General features: G+C 33.0%; 1 protein-coding gene across 1 annotated transcript in view; it reads right to left on the bottom strand.

The window, feature by feature from the left end:
- Nucleotides 1–18,049, bottom strand: part of Pkhd1l1 (PKHD1 like 1) — a 147,724-nt gene that overhangs the window by 109,563 nt on the left and 20,112 nt on the right. Inside the window, exons 9-16 of the mRNA XM_046464638.2 lie at nt 17,781–17,823; nt 13,841–13,911; nt 12,327–12,437; nt 10,358–10,447; nt 8,560–8,828; nt 7,241–7,332; nt 697–856; nt 24–159 (exon numbers count right to left, since the gene is read on the bottom strand). Coding sequence (XP_046320594.1) covers nt 24–159; nt 697–856; nt 7,241–7,332; nt 8,560–8,828; nt 10,358–10,447; nt 12,327–12,437; nt 13,841–13,911; nt 17,781–17,823 — 972 coding nt within the window. The remainder of the gene's footprint in view (nt 1–23; nt 160–696; nt 857–7,240; nt 7,333–8,559; nt 8,829–10,357; nt 10,448–12,326; nt 12,438–13,840; nt 13,912–17,780; nt 17,824–18,049) is intronic.

Here is an 18,049-nt window from a genome sequence, read left to right as displayed (position 1 = left end):
CACCCTAATTATTTATAACTTACTAGTTTTTTCCATGTTATAGATCAATCTGTATTGGTGAAATGAACATGAATTAGCTCCCACACATGGGCTGGTCACTGTGATCTTCTGGACTTCATTAGTTGCATTAGTTGTTTCCCAGTTTTCCAATGTTATAACCTATTTTCCAATTTGAAAAAACAAATCTTTAATATATGGGAAAATACACTCTGAAAGTATCATAATTCAGCTATTTAATGACTCTTTATTACTCCATTTTACTGCAAATGAGTAAATGATATTATAGACTATGTAAAAGCGGGTTTTATAATAAAGATATTCCAAGCCACAGCTCAGTAATTGTTGATAATTGCATTCTCCTAAAAAGCATCTTATCTCTTGAAATTAATAAGCAAAAGGAGCCTTTGGCTTTGGATATTTTCATATATTTTGTGGTATCAGTAATTCAATCCAGGGCCTCATGTACTAGGCAAGCACTCTATCACCCACAGCCCTAAGAATTTTATTTATTTATTTATTATTTATTTTTTTAGTTATACATGGACACAATAAATTTTGTTTGTTTATTTGTATGTGGTGCTAAGGATTGAACGCTGGCCAGTGCCTCCCATGTGTGAGGCAAGTGGGGTTATGAGCCATAACCCCAGCCCCACTGAGAATTATTTTTGATAAAGTGGATCTATCATCACAGCAAACCTGTACTTCCTGGATAATTGTTGACTGGGATTTGATAACTTGTTCTTCATTTATTGCATCTCCTGTTTGTTGTTCAGTATAGACATTTCTAAACTGGTATAGTCCAACATCAACAAAAGCACTCAATCTATACTCCTGCAGCAAGATTTCAATATAATATCTGGAAAATAAAATAACTAATGAATATTATATTTTTCCCCAGAATACTAGGCATGAAATTCTTTTTCAATGAATAAAACATCAACATCCACAAAATCTATTAAATGATTTATATTGTATAAAATCCACACTTATAGAATAATATATTAAAATATATAAAGTTGCATAGCAGTTTGTTTAAAATATAATGAATTATATAAGATATCTGAATTGTTTCCATTCCTGACCAATTCTTTTAGCTTTGTCAGTGACTATTGATTGAAGAAGATACTAACTCCTATCCTTAAGGACCTTAAAACAAAATATCAATGTAGATTATGATAATAATTATTAGGAATACAATACAGAGGACATACAGAAGTTAAATATTTTTATATAGTCAAGAAAATGACAAGCAGGCTTAGACATATTATATATTTTGCAACTAAGTGGTTGTATGTGTCAAGGATGAAAGCCTTTGCAAATACCATTCAAATTCAAATATTCCCTAAAGGTCCATGTGTTAAAGACTTGGTCACCAGCTTGTGACACCATTGGAGATGGTAGGATCTAAAGCATGTGAGACCTAGTGGTATTCCCATGAAGTATATACTGTGACTCTGGCTCCTTTCCTTTTCCTCCCCCACCGCCCATATCCACCTCTCTCTCTCTCTCTCTCTCTCTCTCTCTCTCTCTCTCTCTATATATATATATATATATATATATAAATATATATATAAACATATACATATAAATATAAATATATATATAAATATAAATATATATATAAACATATATATATATATATATATATATATATATATAGAGAGAGAGAGAGAGAGAGAGAGAGAGATATCTCCATCCCTGTGGCCATGAGGTGAACAGCCTTTTTCCTGCATTCACTCCCTGCCATAATGTACCACATTCCCAAACAGGGACTAGCAACTTCTGAAACTATAGACCAAAAAAACTTTTCCTCCCTATAAGTTTATCATCTCAGGTATTTGTCCCAATTCCACTCTCACATTTCTGAAAGTTAGCTCCATTTATATCTTGGGGAATAAAATAGTGCCTCAGGAAATTTCTATTGGTTAGACTGACTACAGCCCTCTAACAAGACAGGTGGGATTCATACCTTATGTTTGGAATTCTTGACTCCAAAGAACTCCTGCCGGTTGTCTAATTCTATCCAGAATAAGGCATTAACTGACTAGCTGTTAGAGATGAATGCAAAACTGCTGTGTCCTCATCTAAATCTCTAGAAACGCCACTATTATGAGATCACATCACCCAACAGATATTCTTGTTGTATACAAGGAATAAATATCCACAGTAGGAGGCTGAATGAGGGACATTTATCTTTCATCTAGGATGATGAAGCCCTAGATACTCCCCCTGATAGAATTGGTACTGGAGGATTACATCAGGATCTTGGCTGCCTTAGGAACCTGTTCACCACCTCTTCAAACTCCAAGTAGCCAAAACTAATTAAGGAGCCAGACCTAAAGAAAGCATTAAATTCTGCATTCTTACTTTGAGCTTAAAATGTTAATTGGGCACTTTCTATGTGTAAGACAATAACTAAACATTTTGCATATATTATTTAATCTTCACAAAAGTCTCATAATAGATAGTATTCTCTTTCTTCAAATGAATAACAAATACCAAGAGAAACTTATGGATTTAATTTTTTTTAAAATTAGTAACTGAGATAGCATTCAAAGTACAGCAAAGAACTAAATAGACACCTCTCAAAAGAAGAAATATGAATGGATGACAAATATGTAAAATGTTCAGTATCCCAAGCAACCAAGGAAATGCAAATCAAAACGATATAGAAATTTTTACCTCAGTCAAATTATAATGGCAATCATCAAGAATACAACTAATAATAAATGCTTGCAAGGATATGGGAGAAAATATATACTCATACATTGTTGGTGAAATTGCAAATTAGTATAACCACTGTGAAAAGCAGTATGGAGATTTTTCGAAAGACTAGGAATGGAGCCACCCTATGATCCAATTATCCCACTCCTTGGTTTTATCCTAAACTAAAATTTTAAAAGAACTAAATTTTTTTTAAAACCTGAAAATCTGAATCCTATAGTGATAAACACTCATGAATGTTTATAGCAACACAATTCACGATAGCAAAGTTATGGAACCAGGCAAGGTACCCATCAGCAGATTAACAAATAAAGAATATGTGGTATATATACACAATGGAGTTTTACTCTGCCATAAGACAAATGAAATGATGGCATTTTCTGGAAAGTCAATGGAACTGGAGAACATCATTCAAAGTGAAATAAACCATACTCAGAAAGTCAAAGATTGGATGTTTTATTTCATATACAGAAGCTAGAGTCAAATAAAGGGGAAAAGTGTAGGGGAGAAATACATGAAAATAGAAGGAGATCACTAAGGTAGAGGAAAAGATAGGGAGGGAGGAGGACACTAAAAGGGAGGAACTGTGGAATTAAATTGACCAAATTATGACATGTGGTATATGAATATGTCCTAATGAATTCCACCTTTATGTATATCTGCAAAGCAACAATTTACAAAAACTATAAATAAATAGAAGGAAGACCAGTAGAATAGAGGAAGGGGAACTAGGGGAAAGAAGGAGAGGTAGAAAAGAGGAAGTACTGGTGACTGAAAGTAGAGCAAATTAAATTCCATGAATGTTTAATTATGCCAAAATTAACCTTAATACTATGTATCACTATAATGCACTAGTTAAAATGCTTTAAAAAATTGACCAAAAAGATCTGTACTTAGATGAAATGATACCTGATATTCTGATATCTGCAGAATGAACTGGAAACATGAACTGACTTTGGACAGTCTCTGGGAAAATGAAAGTCTATTTCTTCATCCCTTGAATCTATGCTTGACCATTTGCTATGGTCAATGGGATAGAAGCAAATGTGACAAAAACAAATATTTAAAAGTGTGTGTTTGATAGTAATTGCTATCATTATTGTTGGGAACCTATCCATGAACAAGACAAGCTTGGGTTAAGCTCCTGGAATATAAGAAATCATGTAGGATGAGATGCTCCCCATATCTCAGTGCCAATCATGCCATCTGAGATGCACAAATGGAATTTAGGTCATCCTAGATCATCAATCCCAAACTAAACAGGCCAGGAACAAATGAACTGTCCAGCCAATGACAAAATTGTGTGAAATAATAAACATTTATTATTTGAAGCCTTTAGGCTAGAGTGGTTTGCTATGTAGTAAAACCGAACAGATACATATGTTAAAACCAAGGTCAACATCATTCTACACAGAGAAAAAAACATATCCTCTAAAAACTGGAATAAGACAGGAATGCCCTATTTTATCACTTCTACTCAACATAGTCCTTGAAACTGTAGCCTGAGCAAGTAGGCAATAGAAAAAAATTAAGGATACAAATAGGAAAAGAAGAGCTCAAACTATCCCTATTTGCCAAAATCATGATCCTATATTTCGAAGACCCAAAACACTTCACCAGAAAACTTGTAGAATTCATAAACAAACTCAGAAAAGTAGCAGGATATAAAATTGATACCCATAAAGCAATTGCATTCCTATACACCAATGATGAATCAGCTGAAAGAGAAATTAGGAAAATTCTCCCATTCACAGTAGCCTCAAAAAACAAAATACTTGGGAATCAATCTAATAGAAGAGGTGAAAGACCCACAGTGAAAACTACAGAACACTAAAGAAAGAAATTGAAGAAGACCTTAGGAGATAGAAAGACCTCCCATGTTCTTGGATAGGCAGAATTAATATTGTCAAAACGGCCATACTACCCAAAGCGCTATTGAGATTTAATGCAATTCCCATTAAATTCCAATATTGTTCTTCATAGAAATAGAAAAAGCAGTCATAAAATTTATTTGGAAAAACAGGAGGCTCAGAATAACCAAAGCAATCTTTAGCAAGAAAAGTGAGGCAGGAGGCATCACAATACCAGACATTAAATTATACTACGGAGTTACAGTAACAAATATACAATTGTATTGGCACCAAAGCAGGCAAGATGGCCAATGATAAAGAATAGAAGACACAGAGACAAATCCACATAAATACAGTTATCTCATACTAGACAAAGGCACCAAAAACATACATTGGAGAAAAGATAGCCTCTTCAAAAAATGGTTCTGGGAAAACTGGAAATATGTTGTAGAATAAAACTTAATCCCTATCTCTCACCCTTCACAAAACTCAACTGAAAGTGGGTCAAGGACATAGGCATTAGACCAGAAATTGTACACGTACCAGAAGAATGCATAGGCCCAACTCTTCATCTTGTTGGCCTAGGAACTGACTTCCTCAACAAAATTCTAAAGCTCAAGAAGTAAAATCAAGAATCAATAAATGGAACATTATCAAACTAAAAAGCTTTTTCACAGCAAATGAAACAATCCAAAGCATGAAGAGAGAGCCCACAGAATGAAAGAAAATCTTTGTCACTTGCACCTCTGACAGAGGATTAATCTCCAGGATATATAAAGAACTCAAAAAGTTTAACCCAAAAAACCCAAATTACTCAATAAATGGGCAAAGGAATTGAAAAGGCACTTCACAGAAGAATAAATACAAACAGTCAACAAACATGAAAAATTGTTCAACATCTCTAAAAATTACAGAAATGGAAATTAAAACTATATTGAGATTTTATCTCATTCCAGTCAGAAGGGCAACAATCAAGAATGTAATCAGGGGCTGGGGATGTGGCTCAAGCGGTAGCGCGCTCGCCTGGCATGCGTGCGGCCCGGGTTCGATCCTCAGCACCACATACAAACAAAGATGTTGTGTCCGCCAAATACTAAAAAATAAATATTAAAAAAAAAAAATTCTCTCTCTCTACCTCTATCTCTCTCACTCTCTCTTTAAAAAAAAAAAAAAAAAGTGTCTTTTCTCTGTCCTCCTGCTTTTAAAAAAAAAAAAAAAAAAAAAAAAAAAAAAAAAGAAAGTAATCAACAAATAATATTGGTGAGCATGTGGGGGAAAGGGTACACTTATATGTTGCTGGTAGGATTGCAAATTGATGCAAGCAGTCTGGAAAATAGTATCGAGATTCCTCAAAAATTAAGACTGGAAGCATTATTTGACCTGTTTATACCATTCCTTGGTATATATTCAAAGGAGTTACAGTTAAAATAAGCATACTACAGTGACACAGCCACATCAATGTTTATAGCAGCTCAACTCACAATAGCTAAGCTATAGAACCAACCTTGGTGCCCATCAACAGATGAATGGATAAAGAAAATGTGGTATATATGCACAACAGAAATTACTTGGCCCTTAAAAAAATGACCTCATGATTTTTGCTGGTAAATGATGGATCTGGAGACTATCATGCTAAGTGAAATAAGCCAATCCCCCAAACCAAAGGTCAAGTGTTCTCTCTGATATGTAGATTCTAACACACAGCAATGGGGGTAAGATAAGAGTAGAAGTTCAGCTGATTAGACAAAGGGGAATAAAGGGAAGGGCAGGGAATAAGGAATAGGAAAGAGTGGAATAAATAAATCTGATATAACATTCCTATGTTCATACATGAATACACCAACAGTGAAACTCCACATTATGTACAACCCACAAGAATGAGATTTTAATTAAAATAAGTTATATTCCATGTAGGTATAATATGTCAAAATATACTCTACTGCATGTATATCTAAAAGGAACAAATTTAAAAAATTTAAAAACCTAACACATACAAATAGTAAATAAAAAATGATATTAACACATCTTTTGACGTTCTCTATGGAACATACTCATTTTGAATATATCATGTCTCTTATCTTCCTGTTTTCTAGGAATCCTGAATAGCATTTTGAATGTGATTATCTGCTATTTGAATAATACTTTCATTTGCTTTCTGGAGTTGACCTTTCAATACTAGATTTCATGTTCCTTATGAGGAGGGATTTTATTTAATATTGTTTGTATTAGATTTCAAGTGCCTGTTCCAGGGCCTGGGATAAATCAGCAAATAATAAATATATATTAGAAGTGTTACCAGTTCATGGGATTTTGTGATTTTTTTCCCTAGCAACATTCAAGTGCTCAGACATTGGAACAAAGACACTAGAGAATTGGAGTGAATGAAAAGTCCTGAAAAGAATGAAAATCAGGATTAAGTAAATTTCACAAAATTATAGTTTCTGCAACAAGGTTAAATTAAATTTCAAATGTACCTGGTTAGCTAAATGTCAGTATTCCTGAAGATATAGAAGCAAACTTTAATAAAATTATAAAGAATGACCAATTGTAAATTCAAGCAATTAACTATCATGCCCACCAATGAAAACAAATTAAAAGATTTTAAAATATGAGCTTACATTTTTAAAATATCAAACAATCACTTTATGGCAAGAAAAACACCTTACTCTTTTCCTTTCTGAAGATGAATATCATCTGATCTTTGCGTTGGACTGGAAAAATAACTGTTGGCATTGGCAGAATGATATGCAATCCTCACCTTATCCCAGAAAAGCAGAGAATAAAAAGACAATTTTTAATATTTTAAACATCTAATTATTTTTATCAGTATTGTAATCCTGATGCTATTCTTCTAAGATCCGTTATCCCTGACAACATAGAGTTTTTAAAAATTATGCAAGCTCACTTCATCACTTTACCCTTCACTCACACCAATTCCACTCTACTGAGTATACTGCACAGATCATGGCTTTCCATAATTAGCACTGCAATGGACAATAAGAGAAAACATACTGGTAGAATGTGTTATTATTAATCATTCTTTTGCTCTGTGGAGAACTTTCAAAGATTTGATACAAATTATAAATTTAGAGGTAGCCCTGAAAGATACCAAAGATTGTTGAATGGTTCTTCGTAGTACAGAGAGAGGACTTTGGGCTTCCCACTAATGTCATCTTTGGAGTAAAAATGCCAAGAAATTATGGTAAACTGGAATTCATAAATTACAAAAGCAATTTAAAGTTATATAAACCCATTTGTGAAGAAATCTTGACATATAAATTGCATCATAAAATATGATTTTGATTTGATTGGTCAGTTTCACACTTGTGAAACTATCCTTTGAAACCCTCCTGTCCTGAGGTACTATGACAAAATACAAAATAAACTAATGACTATAGATGTCTAATAAAGTTTTAATTGTGGTCATAAAAAATCAGAAGGAAGTTTTTAATTTATTAGTAGGAGGGTATTTGACTAACTTAATAAGCCCATGTAATAACATACTATTCAGTCATTAAAAAATGATGACCAAATTTTGTATTTAATACTATGTGACAAAAGATGACACTAATCTTTTATGATCCTTTATATAAAAAAGAAAATAGAGGTTAAAAAGAAAAGACAGACTTCCATCTCATAACCAAGTAAATGTAGAGTAGTGAAACTTTTTCATTGTTTTTCTGTATCCTTTATTGTGGCTATAATTCTTTCATAATAAAAGAAATCTTTCAAATGTATAAAGTAAGTGTATGCATATTTTCCTTTGCAGAGAAAAGTTACACATGAGACATAATTTTCTTTTAAGCTATGGGTTTTCTACAAATTTGTATCATGTGTTAAAATAGCAAAGAAACTGATCACATGAAATCATTTCTCATAAATTCTTTAATATATTCATTGATTTTTTACTTAGAATAAGTGAGATACATACGAAGATCATCACGCTATTTTTATAATATCAAGTAGTGTTTTGCAGTCTCCCTACCTTATCTTCTGGAAGTCCAGTCTGGCTGAAATAAATGGCATAACGGTCATCACCTTTGATGTAGAATCTATAAACATCAGAATCTGGAGCCACCAAAAATCCACTGAAGCGTGCAACAAATGTATCTTGTTCCATGGGCCAGGCATAGGAAGCTGAGTCTACCCAACTGGCACCCATATACCCTGGCGTTTTTTCATTATATCCAAGTATCTCCTCAAGATGTACTGGTCGGCTGTTATTCCATACCTCAAGTTTTAGACCTCTCCCACCTAAATATAATGAAACAAAAGAAGCCATTCATCAAAGTCATGATGCAATGTCTCAATGGCCTTATATTTGAGTGGTGATTATAGATGTCCTATGTCAATTAACATTTTTAGATCATGTGTGAAACTAAATGAATTATATGTATCCCTACATGTACTTGTTCCCAGAGGACAGAGTGCAATTAGGGCAATCTACAATTTATTTATTATTATTATATTTATCTGAGCCTCCATTACCACACATGTTAGAAGTGAATAATAATATTATTTGAATGGTTTCCATTGGGGATTTTATATGCTATATATGTAAAATATCTGGCACTAAATAGAACTTTACATAAAGATAATGATACATAATAATTAGTTACTTATGCTATAACTAATGTTGCTTCATATAGTGAAGTCTCAAAACTTCATAATCCAAACCATTTGATTACAAAATATTTGACTTGTTTATTCTAAATGGCTTACAAAGCCATTAATCAAGGAAAATAGATTGTTAGCTTTAAGATATTGCTTAGCATTTGTTTTTCTGGGTTTTTTTCTTCTTTTTTAAACATTGCTTTTGTGCTAAGATTTCATCCTGTCTTGGATAGAATCAGAGAATACTCTCAATAAAACGTAACTACACTTGCCAGTACATATGAAGTTTTTCTTAATCAGAAATTTGCTATCACATCTTTTTCTTTTTTCCTTAAAATGCAAAACTGTTGTGCTCATGCCTTCTTTCAGCAGCCTTAAGCCTGCCTGAATCTGGAAAATAATGACTACTTCTGTTCAGCTGCATTTGGATATGTTACAAATGAAGAAAAGACTGAACACATCAGCCTCCTATAGCACCAGCATTTCCTGATACGTACAACTTTCTCTAAAGTTACCAATTACAAATATCAAAATTATCTTTTTAAACTGGTGAGACTTTTTTCAAATATTTGAAACAAAGAAGTTTAAGAGTTTGGCAAACAGAATTTATTAGGCTCCAAATACCAACAATGACACAACTGTAAATAGATTTCAATGTGTGCGCAGGATAAGAGACACATGCCCCACTCAAACACTGGCAGGCACTCCACTGGAATTGTGTAGCTGGGAAGGCCATGTACTGCAAGGGGAAAGTCTGAAAAGAACTTCGAATGACATTTCTTTCATGGTTTGTTTTCATTCTCAAACCATTCTAAAAAAGTAAGGATTTAACCCCTGCCTTTTTTTTTCAACCAGGAAAAGGCATTTTAAATATTTTCATAAAGACTATGAAATAAAGGTACCATTATACTCTATCAATAGAGAAATGCTCTTCTAGTAGGGTGTCAGGAGACCAGGCTGAGTTTATCTCCACAGATGCAGCTTTAATGCAGCTATTTTAATACAAATGTCTCCTAATACAGAAAATATAATTTAAAACTCACATTTATTATAATTTTCACCACAAATTCTAAAAAAGTTCAAATAATATTTTTTGACTAATGCTATGTGTTAATAATATTCCTTTATTGCAAACATAGAAATTGTTATTCTCTCTTATGATAACTTACCTGGATATACAGTTTTGAGAATAGGAGGTTTGGGGGGTGTCTTGCAATATATACTATTTTCTGTGACATTCAGAATACCACAGGTTTGACCTATACAGAAGCAAAATGCAGAACTGTTACAAATGAAGCTTTATAATGAATATCACATCAGCCTATCTTGAATTATTTTTTCAATTAAAATCAAAGTTGCATAAGCAAGTGACAAAATTGGGGCCCTTTATTGCATTTAAATATTCTACATGAAACCTTATCATTGGCTTAATAATAAGTATCATTAATTGTTATACTTCCATAAACGGAAAATTTTTCTGGTAAAATATTGCAAGTCTGAATTAGAAAATTCCAGTTTCTGAGAAAAAATATGAAAAACTAGATAAAACTGTATCTTTGTAAAAGTGAAGACTTGTTTTGTTTCTCAAAGTTGCAGAATGCTCATGATGTCCAGAATTTAAGGTGATCCCAGACCTCTTAAGTAGGAAAAATGGTGGTTTAGTCCAAGTTCTTAAAATTAAAACAACAGGGACAATAATTTTGAAATGGTATTTTAACAGAAAAACTGTGTCCCAAATGGACAAGGGTCTAAAGGGAAAAAATTATAACTTCTACATAAACATAATTAGACTTGATAGAAGAGTCTCTTTTAAGATCTCTGTGTTTGCCTCTTGAGGGTCAGCCCTCAGTATTTACTAGAGTTAACAAACATAAGGACAAGAAAAATGGAGAGAGATACCTTTGCCAGTTTCTGTTTGGTGGCCTGGAAAATGTAAACTTTTAATGCTTTCACTATTTGAATGGCTTATGGATACAAGAAAATTAAAATAGGAAATTGTGAATTCAAATAATATATTAAACCCACAGTCCATTTTACTGGAAGCACAGTAAACATTCCTATAAGGATCATTATCTTTAAAAAATTATCAATGATTCCAAATCTCAATATGGTTGCCATATTAATGGCAATGATATAGAATAGAAATCTGACATCCTTTTGGCACATCAACTGTATCCTAATCAAAATAGACACAATATCAGATAAGAAAGCATATTATATAAATTACAAGTATTTTATACCCTGATTTTAATATTGAAAATATAAAATCTGATCCAAATAATATGTTATATGAATGTCAAAAATCTTATGTTTTAACAGTTGGGCAGGTGATCAACAAGGATTCATGTGGGCTAGAAAGCTATTGTACATATATTAGAAGTTGTTTTATATCTGTTTCTCTTCTCTTCTGAAATCACATTTTGGCAGACTCATAGGAAGATTCCTTAAAAGGTAGAAGATACCCCAGCAAGGGGGCTGTGAGAAGAAAAATGTACGTACCCAGTTACAAGAGTGAGCATCCTGTCCTCTACATATCAAGAAAGTGATATCCTATGACTCAATGGAAAGAGTACCACTGTGACATTCATCCCAACCTCCCTTTTCAGCTACATGGTTCACTATCTCTACATAGATCCAGAACAGACACATAAAAGTGACCCATACCTAGAGAACCAAGCCCTATTTATGCTTTTTCCAAGGCCTGTATCATGCCAAACTACTAATGCACAGTATATGAAAAAGTAAGAGCAGAATATGCCAAAATGCTAATTAAATTCCATCATAATTAAATAACTTTTTGGAAGTAACAGAAGTTCAAGGGGATTTAAGAGCTTATTAAATAGAGAATGGGTGTGTTCTTAACTGTGGTGGGGAATTTGTGGATGGCAGTGACGATGCTGCCACAAATGCCTGTTGGTGACTCTTAGAGATAAAGTGTCCACTAAGGGCTGCAAGGAGTGGCCCTCATGGAAAAATAGCAGAAGGAAGAGCATGGAGCCCAGAACAAAATGCTGCGTGAATATCCCCAGCTTTAAATGAATGACAACAGAGAAAAGACTATTATTTTTCTTACAAATTAAACAAGAATAGGCAGAATTTACTCCTATAAGTTAGTATATTAAGCATCATGAAAAATACCTCCAACTAGAACTTTCACTGGGAGATCCGTTTGATCAAAGAATCTCCCACTTATTGTTAGTGTGGTGCCACCTCCAGTGCTTCCTTTTGAAGGTGAAACTGTAGTGACCTCTGGGGGGAAAAATCACATAAAATATCACATGTCAGGAATATCAGGCATCATCCCAAATGCTTCATTTAAAAAGAAAATTCTGAATTACCTAGTTACAGCACGTAATTTAGTGTAGGTAGTGGATTACTAATTAAGTGAATTAAGTGTTTCATTATTTTGTCTCTGATGCAGTCCTGCAAAGAGGATAATAAACATGGCTTTCACTGAAACTGACATTCAATGGGTGACTGGGCTTTAATGGTGACTAGTACTAAAGAAATGATTATCAGGAGACCAGGTGAGTAAGGAAAAACTGAGCTGAGTATAGATATTTAGCTCCAAAAGAAAACCCAGGCAGGGTACAGTGGTGCATGCATGTAATCCCAATGGCCCGGGAGGCTGAGGCAGGGTTAGGGTTAGGGTTAGGGTATCTGGAGTTCAAAGCCAGCCTCAGCAATTTAGCAAAGTGCTAAGCAACTCTGTGAGACCCTGTCTCTAAATAAAATATAAAAAAGGCTGGAGATGTGGCTAAGTGATTAAGTACCCCTGAGTTCAATCCCCAGTACCAAAAAAAGAAAAAGAAAAACACAGAAAGGCAAGTCAAACGCCTTCTCTTCCATAGGCTCTTGAAGAATGCATCTATGTTTAAGGACTAACATTTTATATTTATATTTTTTCATATAGTAATACATTTAACTATGATTAGACTTTTTGTGGCTTTGTACATAAAAGCTTTAGGTATGTTGGTAAAATAACCCAGTACATGACAGACAGCAAATTCTTACTAAATATTTTCTTATTAATGACTTCAAAGTTTTATGCATTATATGAATTTTAAATAAATTTCTAGGAAAAATCAAGATATTTCACATTTGATTGATTCTAAAACATACATTTTTTTTCACACTTTAGTATTTGTAAAATTCAAACATATCTCTCCATCACTCCTGACTGGGTATGGTTCTTGCGGGAGGGTTTGTGCTTCCTTCTGCCGCTCTACTAGGAGACTATCAACCTGAGACTTCTTGAAAATAATTAAATTAAATTAAACTAAAATCTTCTTGAGAATTATTTTGGATCACACTGACAGCACAAATCTGAGTACTGGTTTGTGGTTTAAATTAACAGGAAAACTTTTTTCTCCTCTTTCACCAACAACTAAAGTTGAGATATGAAAATTTTTGTGCTGTCTCTGTTAGTGTGACAAGTTCATTTTTTCATCTTACACAAAGAATGTAGTTTTGGGTGTCCTAATTTAATGTCAGCCTGCTTTTAGATTCTCCATATTAGGTATTTTTCCTTTCCTAGAAGTACATAAAATAACATAGTATACCTTAAAGAGATTATTACCTTTGATTTAATAAAATGAAGCATAATTACTTCTTTCCATACACATATACAGAATGAGAGAATTGTCACATACCTGCATATGCTTGAAACATTGAAATTTTATTCAGAGAGGAAACAAAATATGCCATTTTCTGTGGGAAACTCCTGTTTAAAAAAAAAGGTAAAATTTTCAGCTTTAAAAAATGACCTTTATTTTAGGATTTTTAAAAAACTATAGCGATAGAGATCATCAAATGCCTTGCAAAGGAATGCGTTGAAACTTTTGGAGGAAGATAAAAAGTTCCACATCTTGATTTGGCTGTTGGTTACACACACACACACACACACACACACATTTGCCACAGTTTAGTATAACTGCTCACTTCAAATAATATTAATTGGTGCATCTTGTCATGTGTAAATTATTCCTTAAAAATGTTGATTTTAAGAAACTATATTGACAAAAGCAACCATAAAAATAACACAGGAGGATGACCTTTCGTAACAGCTGAGCTCTCCTGCTAAGAGTTTTCAGTTTATTATGCGATTTGATCTTGATGTCAACTACATGAGATAGGTGACAAACAAAGAATTTCTTTGAATTTCTCAAGGTTACAGAGCCAATAAGCAGTAGAAACAGAATGGGAGGCCAGGCAGTTTGAGCAGAGAGCCCTGGCTCCTAATCTGGGTACCACACAATGCTCGCTCCCCTGTCCATTGATTAGTGTGAGATACAGATGGATGAGAGCAAATTAAGAACAATCCACCAGGCTTACATCATCCTTAATAAACACAAAACCTTAATACTTGTGCATATATTTTGATAGACACTTACACTTCCATAACCTGGAGGGATAGGAAGGTAAAGAATCCTAGAAATTAAATAACTTCAATAAAATTTATAATTAGAAAGTTTAATAAATTCAAATGAGAATTTCAAGGCCCAAAATGTATTCAGCATAATTATACTACATCAAACTAGAATCTAAAGGGATAATGTAAATCTTCTGGTTGAGATCAACAATGAACTTCCCTGCAAATCTAACCCAGGCATTACAATGTACATTTGTAGGACTAAAGAGTCTTTGGAAATATTTTATGATAAATTAGTTATTTAAGAAGTTCCTACTAGAGTGTGTATTTTTATGTTATAAGCTTTTCAGTTGATTTGCAAAGATCTGAAACCATGCAAACTTCAAAAATCTTATGTCTGGCCAGATCCTGAATCTCAAAAATTAACTCTGCTTCTTAAGTTAGTGGGAAAATTGCCTCCTGAAATAAAATTTGAATGCAATTTATTTTGGATGACACTGAGGTGATTTGCACTAATTCATTGATAATGACTAGGCATTTCTCAATTAAGGGCAGCCTCAGTGAACCTTATCAGTTTGAAACAGCTGTCATTTGAACTTGGGAAAATAGCAGAGAGAAGGTTGGCTATTAAAAGAGATACGGAATGGTGCCACAGTGATCCTTAATTAGTTCATTTGGTATTCAGGAATGCTCCTGAAATTTGTAAATGTGAATTTTATAATTTATAGTATGGTTTATCATTTTAAAAATGTTATGTAGTATTGAAAACTAGATTTTTAAGTAGTAAATATCATATTTTTAACAGTTATCTTAAGTTCCTGAGAATATTTTATATAGAAACACAATTTTCTCAATTATGAGGCATTAATATCAAAAGTTAGCCATTGGCTTTAAGAAATCATATAGTAAGATCACAGAATCAATAATCTAATGCAGTATTCTTGCTTATACTATATGTGAAATTTTCTGGCAGTTTTAAGCAAGAAATTTCTGGCCCTGTTAATATGGCATATTGATTTATTTATACTTAGCAACCATATTCAGGCTTAATCACTCAAAATCTATTTTTGGATAATTATTTCTCTTATAGAGACATATGATGGATTTGGCAAGGAATATGTGTTATACAAACTTAGAACTAAGAAGTCTTTTTTTTTTCACCTAAGCAAGAGTGAGACTAAGATCCTAAAAGAACTATATATAGTTCTAGAAATCAAGCAAAATTTAATAGCTGCTTCTAACATGTTTTTCTAATATTTGGGGGGAAAATTACATTGCCCAGCCTTAACAAGTTATATGTAAGTAGTTCTGTCCTCACAGAGAATAGTTGTTAAATCATGGGGTTCTAGGTCATTTGTCTCATTATAAGTTACAAAGGTGTATATTTGCACCATTTCTGTATCTTCCACTCTGATTTGCTCTTGAATTATACTATTCATCATGGGTTTAGTCAAGTCTATATTAGCTTATAAAACGGCATCACTTTGTATTAAATGTTTTGTTCCTAGTTGTCTAGCACTAGATGGTCTCTAAATATAAGGATAGTGGATTTTAGTCCAACTGGAATTGTAGTTCCATGCAGGGATGGACTGATTATGACTTCCTCTTGTAATCTGTGAACACTGAGCAGGAATACTGCATTAGATTATTGATTCTGTGATCTTACTATATGATTTCTTAAAGCCAATGGCTAACTTTTGATATTAATGCCATCTGTATCTCACACTAATCAATGGACAGGGGAGCGAGCATTGTGTGGTACCCAGATTAGGAGCCAGGGCTCTCTGCTCAAACTGCCTGGCCTCCCATTCTGTTTCTACTGCTTATTGGCTCTGTAACCTTGAGAAATTCAAAGAAATTCTTTGTTTGTCACCTATCTCATGTAGTTGACATCAAGATCAAATCGCATAATAAACTGAAAACTCTTAGCAGGAGAGCTCAGCTGTTACGAAAGGTCATCCTCCTGTGTTATTTTTGATTGTAGTATTGTCATTCTTTTCAAACTCCTAATTGCTGAATCTCTCTTCTGAGACAAAAAAGAAATCAACAGATATAGTTTATATTGACATTAAATGGTAAATGTTGGTCTACTATAGTTATGTTAGTATTGAATGGCAAATAATGCAATTTATTTTAATTTTTATTAACAGTCTTATTTTCTCAATGAAAAACATTGTGACATTTTGGGCAGAACAATTCATTTAGGTTTGGCATGTCATGGTACTGCCCACTAAGGGATTTAACATACTCAGTTACCTTGACAGTCAGTAAATGTCCCTCACACATTTGCAAATGTTTCCAAGAGTGTAATTATCCTGCATGGCGGGGAACCCTGTCAGGATGTGAAGTAGTAGTAAGATGTGGTATTGGTGGCTGAAACCTTTGATCAGTCCTGGAATGACAAGCTCAGGTTCTAGAGTTGGACTTCATGGATCGGCTTACCCAGTATTGCTTCTACTGGCTGAATATCCTTGGGAAAATTATTTAACATTCCTCTCATTTTTCCAGTGAGTAACATGGGCAGACAATAGTTTTCATTTTATAGGTTGTTTGGAGAATTAAGCTAGATAATGTATGTAAAGTGCTTAGCAGCATGCTTACCACTAAAAGTTTATTACTATTATTATCTATAATACATTGTTGGCAACATGTGTTAAGATTTTCATATTCTGATACTTCTATGAACATATGAAAGTCATTGAAAGCAGGAAACAAAACATCTGGAAATGAGTTCCAGTTCTTCTAAAAACAATAAATGTATGTTATTAACAATCATGTTAAGATGTGCAATTGAAAAGTCTACCATTTTTTTTGCAATAGTATTGCATTGATAGGTCAAAAGAAAACCTTTATGAGAATATTGATCAAGAGATTTTATCTATGCTAATATTAACCAAATCAAAATTTAATTACTTTAGTTATTAAAAGAATTATAATTAAATCAGAAGAGCAGCAAGAAATAAAATCACACTTTTCCATATTACAGTTAAAATGTTTTATCTGTTGTTTAAGTTAATGGTAAATTCCCAACAATTGAAAGGTCATGTGTGAGACACAAATTTTGAGTAAAAAGGAGTCACTGACACTTTAAATATTAATATGGAGGGAAGAAAGTATTTAATTCTTTAATCTATGCATCTATTGCACAAAGTAAATACACATTTTATTTTATTTACCAAGTTCAATCAATTATGAAAACTATTATTTACAAAGTGACCTACCTTCCATAATCACTATCTAAAATGAAGCTGACATTGTGATGACCTGGAATTAATTAAAATACACAATCAATTAAATTCCAAATCACAGGAAAATGATAACTCTATAATGTAAAGATAATTTTTAAAAGTGGAAAAAATATAAAAACTGTACTTAAACAATGGTGCATTAGAGCTCAAAGAAATAAAAGCTGAACTGTCTTTAAAAATTACCTATAATTTTAAAAATGTGCATAATAGGTGTCTTGAGATTATAGCTAGAAAAATTGACA

The sequence above is a fragment of the Marmota monax genome, unplaced genomic scaffold (genome assembly GCF_021218885.2).
Source record: "Marmota monax isolate L192 unplaced genomic scaffold, Marmota_monax_Labrador192_F-V1.1 WCK01_AAM20220418_F8-fsc00003, whole genome shotgun sequence".
NCBI lineage: Eukaryota > Metazoa > Chordata > Mammalia > Rodentia > Sciuridae > Marmota > Marmota monax.
The sequence above is the reverse complement of the archived record's forward strand: the minus strand, read 5'-3'. Positions and strand labels throughout refer to the sequence as shown.